Source organism: Hippichthys cyanospilos, chromosome 3 (assembly GCF_059441005.1).
Source record: "Hippichthys cyanospilos isolate Australia breed blue-spotted pipefish chromosome 3, RoL_Hcya_1.0, whole genome shotgun sequence".
Classification (NCBI taxonomy): domain Eukaryota; kingdom Metazoa; phylum Chordata; class Actinopteri; order Syngnathiformes; family Syngnathidae; genus Hippichthys; species Hippichthys cyanospilos.
Window position 1 is genome coordinate 3982515 of NC_142371.1, and position 15906 is coordinate 3998420.

General features: G+C 39.4%; 3 protein-coding genes across 3 annotated transcripts; 2 read left to right on the plus strand and 1 right to left on the minus strand.

Moving 5' to 3' along the window:
- Positions 1 to 59: 59 nt before the first annotated feature.
- Positions 60 to 7019, plus strand: LOC148425513 (nonsense-mediated mRNA decay factor SMG9-like). The gene is made up of 13 exons (XM_088410740.1): positions 60 to 740; positions 820 to 894; positions 1480 to 1714; positions 1793 to 1890; positions 1969 to 2081; positions 3637 to 3748; positions 3829 to 3924; positions 4024 to 4109; positions 5127 to 5233; positions 5328 to 5435; positions 5633 to 5758; positions 5837 to 5984; positions 6519 to 7019. Exons 1-13 carry the CDS (start codon positions 594 to 596, stop codon positions 6595 to 6597), a joined length of 1530 nt encoding a protein of 509 aa, XP_088266866.1. The 5' UTR covers positions 60 to 593; the 3' UTR covers positions 6598 to 7019.
- Positions 7020 to 7493: 474 nt separating this feature from the next.
- LOC148425514 (uncharacterized) lies at positions 7494 to 9831 on the plus strand. Its single transcript, XM_088410629.1, has 5 exons — positions 7494 to 7746; positions 7830 to 7949; positions 8842 to 8988; positions 9132 to 9242; positions 9310 to 9831. Exons 1-5 carry the CDS (start codon positions 7698 to 7700, stop codon positions 9504 to 9506), a joined length of 624 nt encoding a protein of 207 aa, XP_088266755.1. The 5' UTR covers positions 7494 to 7697; the 3' UTR covers positions 9507 to 9831.
- Positions 9832 to 10118: 287 nt separating this feature from the next.
- Positions 10119 to 15505, minus strand: LOC148425515 (sialic acid-binding Ig-like lectin 13). The gene is made up of 12 exons (XM_088410628.1): positions 15377 to 15505; positions 14982 to 15059; positions 14511 to 14903; positions 12364 to 12663; positions 12074 to 12173; positions 11949 to 11981; positions 11843 to 11875; positions 11736 to 11777; positions 11337 to 11372; positions 11186 to 11251; positions 10599 to 10626; positions 10119 to 10519 (listed from the first exon to the last, which is right to left on the minus strand). Exons 2-12 carry the CDS (start codon positions 15025 to 15027, stop codon positions 10457 to 10459), a joined length of 1140 nt encoding a protein of 379 aa, XP_088266754.1. The 5' UTR covers positions 15028 to 15059; positions 15377 to 15505; the 3' UTR covers positions 10119 to 10456.
- Positions 15506 to 15906: the final 401 nt, after the last annotated feature.

A 15906-nucleotide genomic window follows, 5' to 3' on the forward strand; every position in this document is an offset into this window, starting at 1 on the left:
ATGCACCGTCACAGACGGTACAAGTTCATTAAGCGAACGAGGCGTTTATAAGACGAATTGACAATGACATGTTAAGAAAAAAAATAATATTCTATTCATATGAATTATATTTTCTGTTGTTCAAGTGAAAATATTACAGTACGAAAACAAATCAAATGTGTCGGAACTACTAGTGTTCCAAACTGTTTCATAACGTCAAGATTCATGGACACATCGGCATTGAACGTCTAAGACAGAAAAATATCAAGAGGCTGGAGATAATTGTGTTTACTAACAAGCAACGCGTTCGATCCAAAGATCTTTACTCCTAAATTAATTTCAAAACCTACATCAGAACGCTGGCATTGTTTGTGTTTATTGACTGGCGCTGTTTTTTTTTACCCGTATAACATTCCGAGAGACAATCGTGATATGTTATGAATATGTTCGACGAGAATAAGGTTTGTTCTTGTCGATACAATTCGGGGGGACACAAAGTCCTGATTTTGTTTCTGTGTGAATCGGGCAGCGCTTCCTAGTGTCCCAAAAACTGGACATTTCAATCACTGGCTATTTGTATGTAATTATTGATTACCGTGAACTGCGTGACAAACATGTCAGAATCGGGCCACAGCCAGCCTGGCTTATATGGACCGGGACGCAGGAGAAGGCGACGTCGTGGCGAAAGAGACATCGGACCTCCGGGACAAAACCTGTCCGGCCCTAGTCGGGATCGAGAATACCTACCACGGGAACGAAGGGTAACGCTTCACAGAAACACCGATTATTCGGGCGTCCGCTTCACTGCCCTCTTAACTGAAACGATTGATTTATTTTAAGGATGGAAGTGAGGAACCACCAGGTCCCCAGATTCAGAAGACTCCCATCATTCTGGCGAAGCCTCCCGGGGAGAGGGTATTTGAACTATTCACACATTAACTACTTTACCACAAGTATATTTCTCTCTAGTGTCACTTAATATGTCCAAAAAAGTTTTGAAGGCTAAAAATAACTTATCTTTGCACATGCCACGTGTATTAGAATAAAATAGAATGTCTTTTATTGTCATTGTACAGCATGTATAAAACAAAATTGGGAGCGCTTCTTTGATTTGTGCACGTTAAACATGAACAATAAATAGGATGTAGTAGAATGATAGTTTCACAGAGTGCAATCATTATTGGTATTTTCAATATATTTTTGTAAAGGCGCACACATTAAACATTATTTCAATAGATGCCAGAAGGTGCAATTAACGTAACTATCAAATGCAATACTTGTGTTTTGCTAGTCTAACTTGGCAGTAGTAATCTTTGCTCTGACTCACAATAGCTTGGTCATTAATGTAAAATAATCAAATGAAAAAGTTTTGCAGTACCTTAGCAGGCCCTCTTGTGACAAATTATTCCTGTGCAAATTTACCAGTCGCATTTGTAATCTTAAGATAAATTTTGAATGAATGTTTGAATGTGAGTAATTCTTTTTTGAACACTTTTGAAGGCCAAGCCATTACAGAACGCACCTGTCAGCAGCGCTCCAGTTCTTGACAAGCCAATCATGCTCATGAAGGCTCGGGATGACACAGGAAAGACAGCACCTCCTCCAGAACCGATACCTCAGACTTCAGGTACTGGGCCCTCCAAGGTGGAGAGGGAAGGCCAACGACCAACCCAGCCCGTTTACCAGATCCAGAACCGAGGAATGAGTGCCTCTGCAACAAGCAGCGCTGTAGATCGTGAGTTAAAATTGATTTCACTTTAAAAATACAGAGAAAATTTTTAAATGAATCAATAATGTATTCATTTGAATGCAGCCTTGGTTGGCCAGTCTAAACTTATCCCGCCAGAGAAGATGAAGCACAGCATCAAGCTAGTGGACGAGCAGATGAACTGGTGTGACAGTGCCATGGAGGTGAAGTCAGTGCATAGACTTGCCTTTCATGCTTAAGCTTTCAGTAGTTTATACAGTATGTTGTATACTGTTCTGCAGTACTTACGAGACCAAACTGATATGCTGGTGGTTGGCGTCATTGGCCTGCAGGGAACTGGAAAATCGACTGTCATGTCTCTGCTATCTGCAAACACGCCTGAAGAAGACCAAAGGTAAAGAACACACATCATAAGTGATGCTTGATGATATTCATGTTTGGTCAGGACACGCCAAGGTTGGGCTGGAAACAGAAGAAAAATGAAATCACTTAACTTTAATTCCTATGTTGGTTCCACCACATGGATGTGACCTGCAATCAGCAGTGTGTGACCTGACAGTTTTATGCAGTGGATGTCAGTAAATAGCTTTAATTGTAAAAACAGTGGCATCAAATCCAGCCATCAAAAGACAACATAAACAACTAGTTTGCCTAAGGAACAAAGCACGTTAGGGTTAGAAAAACTAGTTGCCATCATTATCATTTTTTTTTCTTTAGGGCTTAAAGAGTGAAGAGAAACTTAAATTTGAGATTAAGTTTGTTGATATAAAATATTAATTATTTGTGAATTAAAGTGGTGAATGACAGAGGTTGGAACTTTTTTAACATTTCCTCCTGGGACCCAGTCACCTAGCCCATTTATTTATGTCCACTGTTGTGTCCAGTTTGTCTCAGCAAAGCATAATTAATTGTATCCCACCCAAACACACAATCAAATGATATAACCCCAAATCAAATGTCCACTACCGTGGACACAAATAAGCTAGGTTTCAGGAAGTTATGGAAAAATACATGTGACTCCGTTACACTTTTGGCATGCGGGTCCACTTTTTTAACACACAGGGACATTGTAGCTATCCATCCAGCCATCAATCCATTCATTATCTGGAGCCACTTATCCTCACTAGGGTCGCTGGCTCGCTGGTGGCTATCCCAGCAGTCAGGCGTGGGACACCCTGGACTGTTTGGTAGCCAATCGCAGGACACACAGCGACAAAATACCATTCGAGCACCAAACTACACCTAAGGACAATCTAGTATGTCCATTGCACCTGCCATGCATGTTTTTGGAATGTGGGAGGAAGCCGGAGTGCTCGGAGAAAACCCACGCGGGCTCGGGAAGAACAAGTAAACTCCAGACAGGAAGGCGGGAGCGAGCTGGATTTGAACTTGGGGCTCTGAACTGTAAGGCAAACATGCCAACCATTCTTCCACCAAGCCGCGCGTTGTAGCTATCCGGCCATTATCGAAAGTGGCTTATCCTCACTCGGTTCACTGGCTTGCTGGTGCTTACCCCGGTTAGTTGCAGGGTAACCTCTGTAGTGCTGATAAAGAGCAATTTTTTATGACAGTGCATTCATGCAAGAAATAAAACATTTCAAACCTGGGTGTGGGTTTCTTTAAATGTAGACAAACAAACTCAGCCGTATAAGTGAGAGTTTCCCAGGTGAGATCAGTGGCAAAGGGTTTCAAATTGCAAATTTGGCACCATGCCCTCTTCCTGTCACCACAGGATTAAAAGCTTTCCCACACACCAGCCTTCAATTACCATTCAAGTGAAGTGAAAAAAAATAAGCACATTTATTTTTAGTCAGATATTTCAATAATGGCGATAGAAAATGCATGGTTGTTTTTTTTTTTAGGTTTCACACCGGCAAAATGTTTTTCATTGAATGCAAAGCTTATTGAACATTGATGCTTGGGAATAACCTGGTTGTTTGTGTGCACAGGGGTTACGTATTCAGAGCCCAAACTCAAGAAATTAAGGAGCGAGGAGGAAACCAGAGCACGGGAATTGACTTCTTCATCACGCAGGAGAGGATTATCTTCTTGGACACCCAGGTGGGAATCAAAATAATGGAAGGATAGTATTATCTGGTTTAGTGTGACAAGCTTTGAAAAAGAATGTTTAATTTCTGCAGCCAATGCTCAGTCCCTCTATCCTGGACCACCTCATCAACAACGATCGCAAGTTGCCCCCGGAATACAATCTGCCTTACACATATGTGGAGATGCAGGTTAGAGGCCACCCAATGCTAAAAATATTAGCTGTGAATGGAGACAATGAGGTCATTCTGAATTAACAAGAGAACTTCCTCCCGTTAACCTCTGTACAGTCTCTTCAGATTGCCTCCTTCCTGTTTACGGTGTGCCATGTGGTCATTGTGGTTCAAGACTGGTTCACTGACTTAAACCTCTACAGGTGGGCACTTGTTTATTCCAGACGTGTCTGTGTTTAAAAAGAAAATAAAGTGAATAGACAGGGAGACAATAACTCCAAACCTACCAAGTCTCCCCTCAGGAATGTTGGGCATCTTTTCCTGTACAGTGATAGGATATTTGTCTTCTGCTCTTTCATAACTTCAGTAATGTTGATCTAAAGGAAGGCACGTGGACAAATCCAGGCTTGTTGAGAACAATTTGCATTGCATCAATTAGATTTGTGCTATTATTAATGCAATTATCTACTGAGAATTCCCGTGTAGAGAGATTATGCCAGCTAGAAGGATTAGTATTACAATAATAAGCTTCTTGAAGCTTGAACTAGAGTATTATATGCCGGTATGTTAAAATTGAGTGGCAGAGCCTTGGATTTGACACCTGTGCTGTCAGTGTGGACTGCTCATAAGAACAATGACCACTGTCACGTTGCAAATGTACAAAACAAGAAATCAATGCTGTTAAGACAAAACACTATCCAACTTGCAACTGTGCTGCTTGAATCAATTAAAAATCAGTATTTCTCTAATAACATGATAAAAATGTAACATCATGTAAAGTACATTATACTTACCAGAGATGATTTTTTAAATGAACCCATTCCTTCTGTTTGCATATTGCTGCAGTCGTGTTGTGTTAGTCAGACTTGGCTCGCTCTAACCAATCAAACAGTGACCTGAAAAACGCCAAATTTGATCAGATCGTATCAGATTAAAGAAACTGTCGCATTTATAACATAGGTTAAATTTCAGTTTTACAGATTCTGAAAGGTGACATGGCATCACACAGAGGCCACAGTCTGATTGGACTAAAGATGTTATGAAATGGAGTGAATACACGATTAGGAATAAATGAATAATTTCTATTTCATAGAACACACATTTCAGTTTTGTTTACAAATGTAGGTCAACGCATCTGATACTCATGCCGGCAGGGAAGTTGTTGCTGGCTCTAACATCACTCTTAAAAATATAAGCATACGCCGTCTTTTTTGTGTTAGGTTTCTTCAAACGGCTGAAATGCTGAAACCTTCCACGCCGTCTGCAAGCCACGACAGCTCGGGCTCATCTGGCAGTGAGGACGGCGCTGAGTACTATCCGCATATAGGTGGGACTTGCTTACTTATGTGCCCACCACCTTTACAATAGCATTTAATTTAATTAAAAAAAAAAAAAAAAACTTGCACTACTTTTGCTTCCAGTGTTCCTCCAGAATAAGAGCAGGCGCGAGGACTTCTGCCCGAGGAATCTAAAGGACATGCATTTGGTGGTGGACAAATTAATGGCACACTCTCACCTCAAATATAAAGGTATGTTAACTTCCCTTTTTATATTTACTGTGCTTTGTCAAAGCTTACTTTTAGTACAAGAAGAACAAATGCAAAAGTGGGGAAAAATAAATGGATAGATAGCTGAATAGTGCAACCTCGAGGGCATTCCACACAAGAGATGCTACTGTATGAGTTTTGATCATGGGCAAGTGCCGCCTCATGTAACATGTTTTAAGGTTCACTTTCCATGCTGGACTGCAATATTTTTCCTGGCCTGAGCCAGAACTACATGACAACTGAAGTCAACATGTTCCTGCTGCCCATGCAGGACACTGACGGAGAGGATAACCTCACTAAAACAGGTCAGAAAAAATAAAGGTGGCTGTCTTCTTAAGAACTCAGCTTTCTGTGTGTGTAGCTCATCAATGTGCTTTGTTTAGGTTCCACAATGACATATCCCCTCTTCTCCTTGCTCCCGGGTTACAAGGGACACCCTTCCTTTGCCACCATGGTCTCCAAGCTGCGCAGCCAAATAATGGCCATGCCCCGTTGTCAGCTGTCACATACCATCCTCACTGAAAAAAACTGGTGTGTAAACCCTGTTACATGTATTATGAGACATTTGTGAATCACACACATACAAAACCAATTCATTGCTGTTGCACATTAGGTAATCTGTTGCCCATGCTACCTTTCTCGCCAGTTATTCTCCATCTGTGCTCGTTGAGTTTTTTGACCAAGTGTCGGCATTTGAAACAGGACTCTAATTTTGGCAAAAATGTCTCACAGTTTTGGTCCGCTTGAAAAAATTGGTGGATATTTTTATTGAAATTTGTCAGCCAATTGGAGAAGAGGGTTCCCTGAGTAGAAAACAAAATTGAGGAAGTGTGAAGAACATTGAGGAATGAAGACGTTATTCCGGTTTACTCTTTGAAGGTGTTTATTGACCAGATTTGCATTAGGTAATATCTTGCAATTTATTCTTTATTCTTTATTCTTTATTCTTCCCCACACACTTTCTCCAGAATGATTCATTTGATTTTCAGAATTCTTTTTGAGTTGTATTCAGGTTCAAGAGGCCTTATTTACATGTTAACCGATTCTCATTTTTCGTCTCTTCAGGTTTCACTATGCCGCTCGAATCTGGGATGGCGTCAAAAAATCCTCCGCTCTCTCCGAATACAGCCGCTTGGTGGGCTAGAATGGAAATCCCGACGCTTTTCCAAAGCAGTGGGCCACAGAAGTCGGCAGAAACAGGATGCACGACTTTTGAGATGTTTGCAGCCCTGAGGCAAGAAAAGATGTGCTGCCGATGGCTAAAGATGACAGCACCCAGGAATGTGGACCGTTTGGAGCTCCTTGTCACGTTACCTGAACTGTATCTTCTTTCCCAGGGGAATCAGTGAAGTTTAGCAGTGGGAGCTGCACCCTGCACCGCACTGGTGGGAAAGTGGGAAAAGCAGTTTTGTGGACATGCCTCCACACGATGAAATGTTCGTTACTGACCCATAGGACAGTGTGGCTGCACTGTTGTGCTTGAACAGCCTGAGCAAGTCTTTTCTGATATCAAAGGAAAAGCTTTTCATGAATGTGATGTTTGAATAAAGTTGGAACGTCGCTCAACTCAACTCAAATGTATTTATGTTTAAAAAATACTTTGCTACAACAAAGTACCGTGCATACGCTTATACATCGATTATGTATCAGCTTCTTTCACATTAGTGTACAGGAGGTGAATTTTTATTGCTTATTTTGCACAGTCTGCATGTGCAACGTTGTAGTCGCCACTGCAAAATATATTTGTGGTGGGTTGCTGAAATGTTATTAAACTTCAAGATCATTGTGAAGTGATAATGGCATTAAAGAAAAAAAAATGTGGCTCAAAAACTGCCCGGCACATTTCACTAGTTTTGTTTTCATGTGATTCTGTGCCAGTTCATCGCGGAATCAGCTGAATATTTTAACATTTTTTAAGATGGTTATTGTAGCATATGGTATATGAATTTTGAGGGCTTTGATGCATGACCAAAAATGACACTTAAATGGATCTTGTTTTCTGTAGGTTAGTTTAGAAAGACGACAAAAAAATCAGGCTGCGAATGATTGCGTACCAATACATGTGCAATAGAGCATAGCGGGCATTTTTAGCATGGGAATGTTTCCTGGTGGGTTTTAAATTGTTTTTCAAGTAAAGAGAAGCATGGATGGGAGTGGCTGTAACTGAAACCCTCCTTCTGGAAGAGGATGACTACATAAAGGCGAAACAAATCCAATGAAAATTCACTTGCATGCCATTGAACAATGCATCACCTGCTGCTGCTGCTCCTTGGGATTTTACTCCTTCCTAAAGGCAAGTTTTTGTTTGTATGTGTGTGCGTTTGCCAACCTACTACAGATATTGAGTTTTTTTTTTCTTTTTTTTCTGTTGCCCAGCCTACACGTTGACGTGTTATGAGTGTGCGGCTGGAAGCTCAGCCACCTGCATGGAGACCAGAAAAGAATGTCCCCCACTGGCAACACAGTGTAGTGCACTCCGAATTATTATGTTTTCAGGTATGTGAGTTAGTGGTCTAAACACACTGACCTTGTTGTTGCTAACATGCAGCTTAGCTCTTAGGTTTACTCATGGCATGTCTGTAAAGTGAGACTATTACATTTGTAATGTATTTTTATCATTGGTCAGGTGGAAACTAAATCCTGGTTTGTGTTTGTTGACCTGATATGGTAATTGCTAGCATGCTAATGCTACTCGCAATGCCTAACCGTTTAGCTCTGGCACATTTTTGTAAGTGTAAAAGTTAATCAATTATAACATTTATTTCCACTCATTTCACTCACATCCATCCCAAGTAAACTTGTAAAAAGAACTACCTAAATGTATGTAAAGGTATGTGAGTTAGTGGTCTAAACACACTGACCTTGTTGTTGCTAACATGCAGCTTAGCTCTTAGGTTTACTCATGGCATGTCTGTAAAGTGAGACTATTACATTTGTAATGTATTTTTATCATTGGTCAGGTGGAAACTAAATCCTGGTTTGTGTTTGTTGACCTGATATGGTAATTGCTAGCATGCTAATGCTACTCGCAATGCCTAACCGTTTAGCTCTGGCACATTTTTGTAAGTGTAAAAGTTAATCAATTATAACATTTATTTCCACTCATTTCACTCACATCCATCCCAAGTAAACTTGTAAAAAGAACTACCTAAATAAACAAATACATGGATATCATTTAAAAATGGGGGAAGATTATCCAATAGAATGATTATTAGGATAATCAATTACGAAAAATTGATATTGACTGCTCCGTGTGACATTCGAGTCATTTTGGTTGTTTCTATAATCAAGATGTGACAGTAGTGGTATTCAGAGACGTACAGCTCAACAGACACGACCTGCCAATGGCTTTTGATGAAATTCTAAAGGCTTGTGCTACTTGGTGTAGGCGAGTCCGTTATTGCAGACATCAATGGGAAAAGCTGCAGCTTCACTGAACATTGTGCACAAGCCTCCGTCAATTTTGGAGTGAGCAGGACTGTACTCACCAACCAGTGCTGCACCACAGACCTGTGTAACAGCCTTCCCGCACCAGGTCATGCATTTGCATACACCAGATTTTTTCTTACTCTTTATTTAACATCTCTCAACACCTTTCAGTTGTGAGATGAAAATGTCAAGTGAGAACGACCAAACTGTCAGTGAGTCAAAGCGCAACTGGAATATTTTATTTTACAGATTACAGCAAGAGCAGGCCCAGTGGGAGAAAATGCTTCACCTGCAATGGGCGACAGTGCACTGCAACTGTGGAATGTCAAGGCAACGAGTACCACTGCATCTCAACCACAGGTAACCCACCTGTGCAACTCCCCAAAATATGACACAGGACACTCACAAGTCCGACTTTGTCTCTCAGTGGACATCAAGGGCCAAAAGACGACCATGAAGGGCTGTGCCTCCAAGCAGATGTGCACCAAGACGGAAGAACTGGAAGGTCTCATTGGAACCCAAATCAGCTGCTGCGAAGGCGACTACTGCAACAGCGGCAGTAGACCAAGAGCAGGCTTCCTGCTTTTAGTAGCGTCACTGCTCTCTTTGATGATGTGGCCTTAAAACTTTGGGCCTGTCCTGTTTAACTACAGTATAAGCTTTTCTACCATGCCGCTGTTAAGTTTCAAGTTGTAGAAACCAGGCCATATATAAGTAAAGTACTTTTTTTTTTCTAGAAATTAAGCCATGCTAAAAACTGTTCACCAGCCACCAGTGTTGCACCACCGACATGTGCAACAGCCTTCCCGCACCTGCTTGCACATTTCTGATACTTACCGGAGCTTTTTTTCGCCTTAGTACAATATTGCATAATTCAGATGCCAGATTGGGGAATGTGCTGCGTGACTTTAAAGGGAAATAAAAATGAATGGCCATCTTTTTCTCAGAATCTTGAAATAAGTGTCAGGTGTGAGAACTGAAGGGAAAGTGGGAGGTGTCCTTATTTTGGTGTATGCATGTGATGGAGATAGTGTTGTGATCGTCCCCTCACCACACACGTCCTTTCAATTGTGGAGTGAAAAAGGAAACTTGCACAACTCAAAAATTGTTAGGTCGAATTCAGGATTAACCTAAAATGTAAATGCATTTGACTTTAAGCTTTTCAGTGTACTTATACAACTGCTAGAATTTTAATCTTGCATGTTGAACTTGAAGAAATTCTCAATCGGGAAGAGAGTCATTTCCATAAGTAGTGAAATACATACTGTACTGTTGTAATGCTTTTGTTAGTTTTCTATTGCAATTCAAGCACATGTTTTCTAGATGTCCCACATTATTTTCTCTTATGAGGTTTACGTAATCAAAACACTCAATCCATCTGCTCCTGGCCCTTTTGTCAAATTCTAGAACCCTTTGCGGCCTTCGAGTCAAAAGGTTTGCCCACCCCTGGCTGAGGTCGTTGTTCTCGAATACACATTATAACATGCCAAAAATTTAATAGCTTTGCATATATTTCAATTGATGAAAACAGCAATGTCACTGGAATGTAAATACACGTTTATGAGCTTTAAACTTCAGAAGTTCCTGTACATGTTGAGCTCTCCTGTGTTCTCGTAATCGTCAGCATCGGAAACATCCTGTGAAAGGTCAAAAGATGCTCCCGTCAAAAAGGAGAGTCTTTAAGGCTTGTGGAATTATTGGGAGTAAGGCTCTTACTGGTTTGTTCTTGCAAGTTCTGGGCTGGCTGTTAGTCAACATCGAAAAGATGAAAAGAAAAAGAACATTAGAAACAATTACTATCACTCTTTTAAGTGAGCGTTTAGGTCGCCACCAGAAAAAAAAAAATAAATACAAACTAAGTCATAATTTTTAAAAAAAAATGTTGGAATATTCCAGATAGAACATATGTTTTAAATTACAATTATTATTATAATTAGTATTATTATTTTACATTTCTAACTCATAAATTCCAACTTAATCCTCGAAAATTTGTTGTTTTAACCTTGGTGCACAAAAATTTTGACTTGGACAACTTTATTATAGAAAAGCCTGTATGAAGTGTATTTTTTCATTTATTTTTTTGTAGTACTGTGACAGCAAGCTTACGCCATACTATTCCAGCATCATCCGCACAACAAATGCAGCTAGTTTTGTATTATTGATTGTTGATTATTATTACATTTTTCCTACTTTTTTGATGGAATATTACTGGGAAAAAGATTCATTTCACTCCCTCTCCTTGAATAATTCACTTTTCTCATTCTTTTCCACCTAGCCTAAAAACTGCGTCTGCAAGTTGATACCTTTTTGGAGATGGCAGACGAGGTTCCCAGAACTTCTGTCCAGCTCCAGGTGTGAAAGTATTTGGCCTGTTTGGATCACATTCACAATATGTTACATTTAAGGTTGAACCCATTTTTTTCATATACCTTTCTTTGCTTTTAAGTCACTTACGAATGATTCATTTGCATCATGTTCTCTCTCAGCCTCCTGCAATACAACATGTAGTGAATAATAACAGAGCATTTTAATTGAATTCAAATTAAAGCTAAAAGAAATGTAATTGAACGGATTAAAGTTCCATTGTAAACCAGCTCACAGCTGAACTGGTACACCTGCAAATTCAGAAGTCAGAAAAAAAAAACAGCCGCAAATGGACCAGCAGTTTGGAAGAGAGAACAGAAACTATTCAAATGAGGCATACCTATAAATAAAAATAAATAAATAGCTGAACTTCCTTTCTGCACAGTAGGGATTGTACACAAGAATGCCCCGTGGTTTATACGTGAAAGTTTAATATTAAAGCTTAATATTGTGTGTTTGTGCATGTGTGTGTGCGTGCATGCGGCTTGCCTTTGGTTAGCTCGGCCAAGCTCCAAATGATTAGCTTGGGTCCTGCAAATAGGATAAATTATGTTAAATGTAAATAGACAACGGACAACGAAGATAAAGTCTCTCACCTGCGAGACAATCTTGAAAGCCTGTACCGTTTGCTAGATGACAGAAACATTTGAAATTTTCAAAATTGTAATGCAGAGCTACTAATGGGTTCTCATCAGCACTCACCTGTATTGCTCTTGGAGTTCTGTAATGCGCTTCCTTGAAAAGGAAGCACACACACTTTGCTGACAAGCACAAAAGCTAAAAATGATAACACTCTATTCCTTAAAAATGTTTCTAAAATGTCTTACTTGTATTTTTTTACTATTACAATGAATAGTCCTCCAAAAAGTGCAATGATCCCAACTGTTACTACAGTCGGAATGATGATGTGGTCATATTTTTTGGTGCCTGAAAACATAAGCTTTGCTCAGAACAATCTGCATACTATTTATACTTAAAATATGTTTTAACCAAATTTATGCAAATGATTGACGTTTTCATGATAAAGTAGTAATTTTTTTACATCCACCATATCAAAATAAAACTGCAGACAAACCAATTACTTGTAATATTTCGAAGAAGACATGAAATAACTCACGTTTGACAAAAAGAGTGAACTTGTCAGAGGATGACCTCCCTCCGTAAAAGGTGGCCTCGCAAGTGACTTCATCGTGGTCGTCCTTTGCATTGGGAATGATGATGAGAATGGACTGAACCTCCCAAAAACCGGGGTGAATTTCTTTGATGATCGTCGTGGTGACGTCATGTTGGTTATCCCTGCTCCACTTTAGTGAGGGCGTGTGGGTGGGGCAAGTGTAAGTCACTGAGCAGATGATGGTGTAGGGACGTCCTTCATATGGGATGTTGGCATGGGTCAATGTGGGTTTGGGAGGGTCAGCTACATGAGAAAAAAAATCAGTTATAAAAAAGCATAATTGTACAGTATATTGACGTGATGTGGGACGGGCATTTGACTACACTCGCTTTGATCGACTGAGGTATCTTAACCATCGATTAAAGCTAACATGAAGTCAAAACGATGGCCCGAACGATTAATCATCCAGCCGATTACATCAGCCAATCATGGCCCTTCAAATATTCACGCAAATGCCTGCTAATTACCGAATATTTTAACAGGAGTTTTGTGCAAGTAACCGAAGTGTCATTTTTTTCTTAAACATATATCCATATTAAAATTATGTATATTTAAAATATATGTCATAAAGTTTGTTGTGGACCTGTCTTTTAAAACACAGCAAATTTTCTCCTTCACCATCAATAATTAGGTGACCAATACAAGAAAATTGTGCAAAGAATTGAACTGGATGTCACTACTTTACACACAACATAACACCACTGTTTGACAAAAAAAATTATAAATAACATAATTTAAATTAAGCAAGCAGCAAAATCCACCAGTTTTCCTCCTTATCACATTTTGTAATTTCCTGCCACTTGCTGTCGAGTGAAAATGACATCACCTGTTTTGTGTTGTGGGTCATGTGTCATTCATAAGTTGTGCTGGATTGATTGTTCCCAGATACTTGAGCAACTGTGATTTCCTTGTCTTTCGACAGCATGTGGCAAAATGGCCACCCCTTGAGATGGATAGAAGTAAAGTTTCCACCACACTGGTGAATCAGGTACTGTTATTTACTTGCGGATAAAAGCAACATGTTTTTTTTACTAGTTATGGTTATTGCACCGTATTTTTTCCTTTCTAAATTTGAGGGGTTTATTCCGCTTAAATGAATATGATATTCCATCCTAATTTGAGGGGTTTATTCCGCTTAAATGAATATGATATTCCATCCATCCATTTTCTTAGCTACTTGTCCGCTCGAGGTTTGCAGGCATGCTGGTGCCTATCTCAGCTGTCTTTGGGCAGTAGATTGCCAGCCGATTGCAGGGCACACGGATGAACGATCACTCTCACAAACAGACCTAAGGGCAATATGGAGTGTCCAATATACCTACCATGCATGTTTTTGTGAGTGTGGGAAGAAAACATAGTACTGTACCTGGAGAAAACTCACACAGAAACAGGGGAGAACACACAAAATCTACACAAGAAGCCCGAATCCTATACTGTATTTTATATTCCATAGCAGTGTTGTAATGCACTGTAATGCATTTCTTTTTGCTGTAACGCGGTAGAGTAATTTTTTTACACACAGAAGCAGTAATATTGCACTCATGACAAAAAGAGAGTAACACAATGCATTACAATGCATTTTTTGCCTGAAAGTGGTGGGTTTTTTCCCCCGAACTTGCCAAAAACTCCGTAAACATAGTAACGTCTAGTTAGCGAAAAGAAAACACAGGGTTGCGCTCTCTCGCTGAGGGATGCCACTTTCACCTCAAGAGGTTAGGTGATTTGTTAGGAGATATGCTGCCGCTTTCCACAGTGGATTCACCAGTATTTGGAAACCTTGTCAGCAAGATTCCTGTTGCAACTAGCAATAATGACAAGGTAAGCTAACGCAAATTTTAGAATATCGAATTCATATTTCCAGCTATGGTGGTGAGAGTAATATAAATATAATGCATTAGTAGTGTGATGCATTACATTTCAAATACAGTAATCTTGTAATGTAACTAATTACTTTGAAATGACAGGAATGAGTCGTAAATAACGCATTACAGTTTTGAAATAACTTGCCCGACACTGTTCCATAGAACGGAATTAGAATTCTCGATTTATACCCATCGGTAATAAAGATCTAGAAATCCTCGCTGACTTACGTAACATTTTCAACTTGACGCAATCTTCAACAAAGGAGAATTTGTCAGCATTGTATGCATCATTTTCTACTGGCGCCAATTCAATGCGGAAACAGAAAGGCCCATTGTCATAATCCTTAATTTGAGTAATCTCCAAACTGCAGTTCCCTTGGCCCAAATGCCCCAACAATCGAGTGCGACCCCGAAAGCTCGTCAGGACGTTTGTGTCATCCTGATGGTATATACGATGATCACGTTTGTCTTGCTGATGCCAGATTCCTCTGAGCCTGGAACTGGGGAGTTCCTCTTTCGGGTGGCTGAACGAGCAAGGAAACACAACACAGGAAGTTACCAGGGCGTCAATGCGCTCGACAACCCTGGCCTCCCATTCACCACTGTAAGCATTAGGGCAGGCTGAAAGAGAAATGTTGAAAATGATCTTGATAGCTCTCACAGGTAAAATACTGAATATAATGGAGAAGACACCGTTACCTGCTATCAGCGCACACAACACAACCAGCCTTTTTTTGATATTCATACTTTTATGATTTTATTCAGCTGCAACAGTTTCTGCAAAAAATAAACACATTATCACATTCGAAATATTTGGTTTGCAATATACGCTTCTTAAGAGTAGTAGTATTTTTTTATTGCACTCATATGACAATTATTATTATTATTATTATTTTTAATAATGATAAAAATGTCAATGACATTCTGCTTCAGCGATTTCAACCTGAACAATTTTCTTGCTGTCCCTTTCATTTTAAACATCTAGCAACGACTTAACATTTACTGTACATATTTATTTGACTAGAAACTGTAATGACTAAAAAATGAGACGCATGCAAGTTTTTTAAATGTGAGAGAAAATTTTGCTTTCCTACCTGCTGGAGGCTTCAGTTTAGATGACGAATCAATTGGAAGTGGCAAAAAAAAAACAAAAAAAAACTTTTTTTCCTTTAAATAGAATTGTGCTATTTTCTTTCAGACAAACTGATCATATGAGCTACAGGAGAAAACCCCCAGACTGTTTCTATGTAAAGAAGAGTTTCATCATATAAAAAAAATGCAGCGAGAACTAATGATGCAAATAAGTAGGTGGTGTCAATAATTGGCCAAAGGTCATACACATTTTCATTTTAGTACAGCATACATGTAATTTAAGCAACAGTGTCTCCATTAGATTAAAATTTCCCCCTAATTTATTTTTTTTAATTCATCCGTGGTCACCAATTGGCCAACTTTCTCTAAAATTATGCAAAATGTTGCTTCTTACAAACAAGTAAAAAAAAAAAAATGTACATCAAAATGTAGTCATTTCAAAATGTCAAACATACTTGGCCTGTTATAAATTTTCTTTCAGCTGAACTGTACATGAACCAGCTTCCCCAAAAGTAGATTTTCCCATGCAAAG